Source organism: Microtus ochrogaster, unplaced genomic scaffold (genome assembly GCF_000317375.1).
Source record: "Microtus ochrogaster isolate Prairie Vole_2 unplaced genomic scaffold, MicOch1.0 UNK132, whole genome shotgun sequence".
NCBI lineage: Eukaryota > Metazoa > Chordata > Mammalia > Rodentia > Cricetidae > Microtus > Microtus ochrogaster.
In genome coordinates, this window is record NW_004949230.1 from 532,294 (window position 1) to 536,236 (window position 3,943).

Here is a 3,943-nt window from a genome sequence, read left to right on the forward strand (position 1 = left end):
TGGTGATGATGGTGATGGTGATGATGATGATGGTGGTGATGATGATGATGGTGATGATGGTGGTAATGGTGGTGATGATGATGATGGTGGTGATGATGATAGTGATGATGATGGTGGTGTTGGTGTTGGTGGTAGTGTTGATAATCCTGATTATGGTGATGGTAATGATTATTATGGTGATGATAGTGATGATGGTCACAGTGATGATGAGGGTGATGGTGTTTATGGGATGCTAGTGATGATGGTGTCAGTGATGTTAATGTTTTGCTAGAAGCAAACTTAGTCCCAGAAAAGTCAAGTCGCTCAGCAGGTGACAGAGCAGGACTATGGGGAAGACACAAGAGAGCTATGCAGAATGAGTACCTGTCCTTGGTGACGCCCCCCCTGGTACCACATCCAAAGGGATGCTGCCTGTGGCTGCCTACAGGTTCACTCATCCATCCCAGTGTCCTGCATCCGTGCCGTGGAGCGCGTGGATGAGGGTGCCTTCCAACTGCCACACGTCATGCAGGTGGTGACGCAGGATGGCACTGGGGTGCCACACACCACCTACCTCCAGTGCAAGGTAAGGTGTCACCACAATCAGGGGTGGGGACCACGGTTCAGTCTCACCGTGTTCTGATGGCCTCTACCCCTTGCAGAATGTGAATGACCTCAACCAATGGCTGTCGGCTCTGCGTAAAGCCAGCGCGGCCAACCAAGACAAGCTGGCTGCCTGCCACCCTGGTGCCTTCCGCAGCGGACGCTGGACCTGCTGCCTGCAGGCTGAGCGCTTAGGTGAGGGATGGGGGTTTGCTAAGGCTCTGCCCTCCCCATCTGCCGATCAGTAGCATCTCACCCTCGCTTGTGCAGCCAGGAGTAAGTGACTTAGTTTCTTTCTCTATTCCTCGGTCTTAACTGGGAAGCAGGGTTGAGAATAGCCCTTCCTCCTTGGTTCTATTAGCTGATACTGAGTTGATATATGCACAGCATCTGGCACATAGTGCTAGTTACACGCAAGTACTGTTTCCAGCATTCCCACTACTACTAGCTGCACAGAGCACATGGCCTGACTTGTTGAGGCTAGATGGCAGTGACAACCATGGTGACGATGGATGACAGGTTGTTACACTGCTGCTGGGATGAATATCTGGCCCTGAGCACTCTACCACTGACCCCCACCCCAGCCCCAATACAATTATCACAGTGTTAGAAGGCTCCGGAGACTTGGAGAGTGTCCAAGCCCCAGCCAGTCCCAGGGCGGGGGTTGGCGAAGGCTGCCAGGAGATGTCACCTTGAGTGGCTAGAGTTGAGTGGGGATGGTGAGTGAGGGGTGCAAGCCCATGGGTCAATACAGTTTGTGTCAGCTTCCTTACTGTTTCTGCGATTAAAATCTCTGCCAAAAGCAACGTAGGGGAAGAAAGGGTTAATTTGGCTTACATTTCTAGATGATGATCCATCACTGAGGGAAGCTGGGCAGACATTTGAAGCAGAAACCAAGGAGGAACAGGGCATGCTGGCTCAGCCCAGGACCACCTGCCTAGGGAATGGTGCTGCCCACAGTGGGCTGGGCCCGCCTGAATCAACTAACAATCAACACAATCTGCCACAGACGTGACCATGGGTTAGGCTAATCTGGACATCCTGGTATCTGAGTCTCTCTTCTCAGATGACGCTAGGCTGTTGACAGTTAAAGCTGAACAGGGTCAAAGTTCGTGAGGCTGTAGCTTCTGAATCAGAGTGGAGGCAGGGAGGAGGCTGGAACCCAGGCAGGAGCTACAGGGGGGTTTGGCTAAGTGGCAGAGGTTTGCACAGGAATCGGCATGACAGCTGCGCCTAGAACGGGGCAGAGACTGCTAGTTCGGAACAAGACTTTCTTGACAGTGCTGTGTACCCTCAGCTGCTGGCTGCAGCCGCACACACTCAGCTGTCACACTGGGAGACTGGAGTGACCCACTGGATCCTGATGCCGAGGCCCAGGCAGTGTATCGCCAGCTGCTCCTGGGGCGGGACCAACTCAGGTGGGTGTCACCTGCCTCATTCCATTGTGTGGTCTCTTCATATTCATTTATTCCCCTTCTCCAGGGTTTCATGGAGCCCAGACTAGCCTTGAACTTGCTATGTAGCAGATGACCTTAAACTTCTGATCCTCCTGTCTGTACTTCCTCAGTGCTGGCAATATAGGTGTGAGATGCCATGCCCGGTCTGGACTTGCAGGTGTGAGCCACCATGCCGGGTCTGGCCTAGCAGGTGTATGATGCCATGCCTGGTCTGGCCTTGCAGGTGTGTGATGCCATCCCTGGTCTGGCCTTGCAGCCTGGTCTGGCTTTGCAGGTGTGAGCCACCATGCCGGGTCTGTCCTTGTACAGGTGTGTGCCACCATGTCTGTTTTATGTGGTGCTGGAGACTGAGCCTCGAGCTCAGACATGGTGGGCAAACTCTCTACCAACTGAGCTGCAGGCCCAGTATTTCTGTTTTCTTTCTTTTTCTGTTTGTCAGTGTTGGGGATAGAACTCAGGGTCTTTGCACTCCACTGAGCTTCAGCCCAGCCCTATTTATCCATTTTTTAGTACACTGGCTGAACTTTCAGAGGTGCATGGGCCATGGGACCTTGGTGTCCAGGATGTCAGGGCTTGGAATGATCTGTAAGGCAGAATGAGTTGTTTTAGGTAAGGTTTCTATTGCCGTAACAAGACCCCCCCACGACCAAGGCAATGCCAAACAAACAAACAAAACAAAACAAAAAACAACAAAAAAAAAACCCAAACCAGTTTAATTGGGGGCTTAAGTTTCAGAAGGTTAGAGTCCATGGTGGTGGACCAAAGACATAGCAGCAGGAACAGCTGAGAGCTCACATCTCGATCTGAAAGCAGGAGGCAGAGAGAGCTAACAGGGAACAGTTTGAATCTGTTGAAATCTCATAAACCACCCCTAGTGACACACCTCTTCCAACAAGGCCGCACCTCCTGATCCTTCCCAAACAGTTCCCCAACTGGGAGCCAAGTATTCAAGTATATGAGCCAGGGTGTGTTGTTCTCATTCAAACCACCCCAGGGAACATGGGAACGTACAGTATGGGGGGGCTCCATACTTGGGCTCAGTTGGTCTATTTAATTTGGCTTCTGAACCTCCCTGTTATCTCGGGATACCTCCTTCCCTCTTCTTGGCTTGAAGAGCTCTGTTATTATCAAAAGGCTTGTCCCAAGCCACCACAGAGAAGGATCTGTACTGACCTGCCTGGATTCAGGTCCTGGCCTGTTGGTGGCTGTGTGGTGTTCAGCTGATCACGTGATCTCTCTGTGCCTCAGAGAGCAAAGGAGGAGACAGGGCATTGACTTCACAGTATTGTCCTAAGGGCCAGGAGCTAATCCAGTGAAAGGGACACCGCATAGCTTCCCACATATAGGAGACATTATTCCGCTGCATGGACTTAGGCAAGTTCCTTGGTCTCTGTGTGTGTCTGTGGTTTACCTGGAGAACAGTGTTACTGGTAAGTACCCACCTCATGTAAGCTGCCTGTGTCATTCAATGAATTCATGTGTGGACTTCTTGGTGTAGAGTCTGCTACTCTAGAAATGTCTGTGGTGACAGAGTGGTGATTGGTTGAGATGATAATAGTGATGGTGGTGATGATGATGGTGATGATGGTAATGGTGGTGGTGATGATGATGGTGATGGTAGTGATGATGATGGTGATGATGGTGGTGATGGTGGTGATGATGGTGATGGTGATGATGATGACAATGATGGTTATGGTGGTGATGATGATATGGTTGTGGCGATGATGGTGATGGTGATATGGTTGTGGTGATATGGTTGTGGTGATGATGGTGACGATGGTGATGATGGTGGTGATGGTGGTGATGATGGTGATGATGATGGTGGTGATGATGATGATGGTTATGGTGGTGATGATGGTAATGGTGGTGGTGATGATGATGGTGATGGTGGTGATGATGATGGT

At 51.0% G+C, this 3,943-nt stretch overlaps 1 protein-coding gene across 3 annotated transcripts in view; it reads left to right on the top strand.

Annotated features, from left to right (window-relative positions):
* Positions 1-3,943, top strand: part of Rasal1 (RAS protein activator like 1) — a 31,494-nt gene that overhangs the window by 25,535 nt on the left and 2,016 nt on the right. For all 3 annotated transcript variants that reach the window (XM_005371873.2, XM_013355463.2, XM_013355464.2), the window contains 3 exons: positions 428-565; positions 642-777; positions 1,880-2,000. In XM_005371873.2, coding sequence (XP_005371930.1) covers positions 428-565; positions 642-777; positions 1,880-2,000 — 395 coding nt within the window. The remainder of the gene's footprint in view (positions 1-427; positions 566-641; positions 778-1,879; positions 2,001-3,943) is intronic.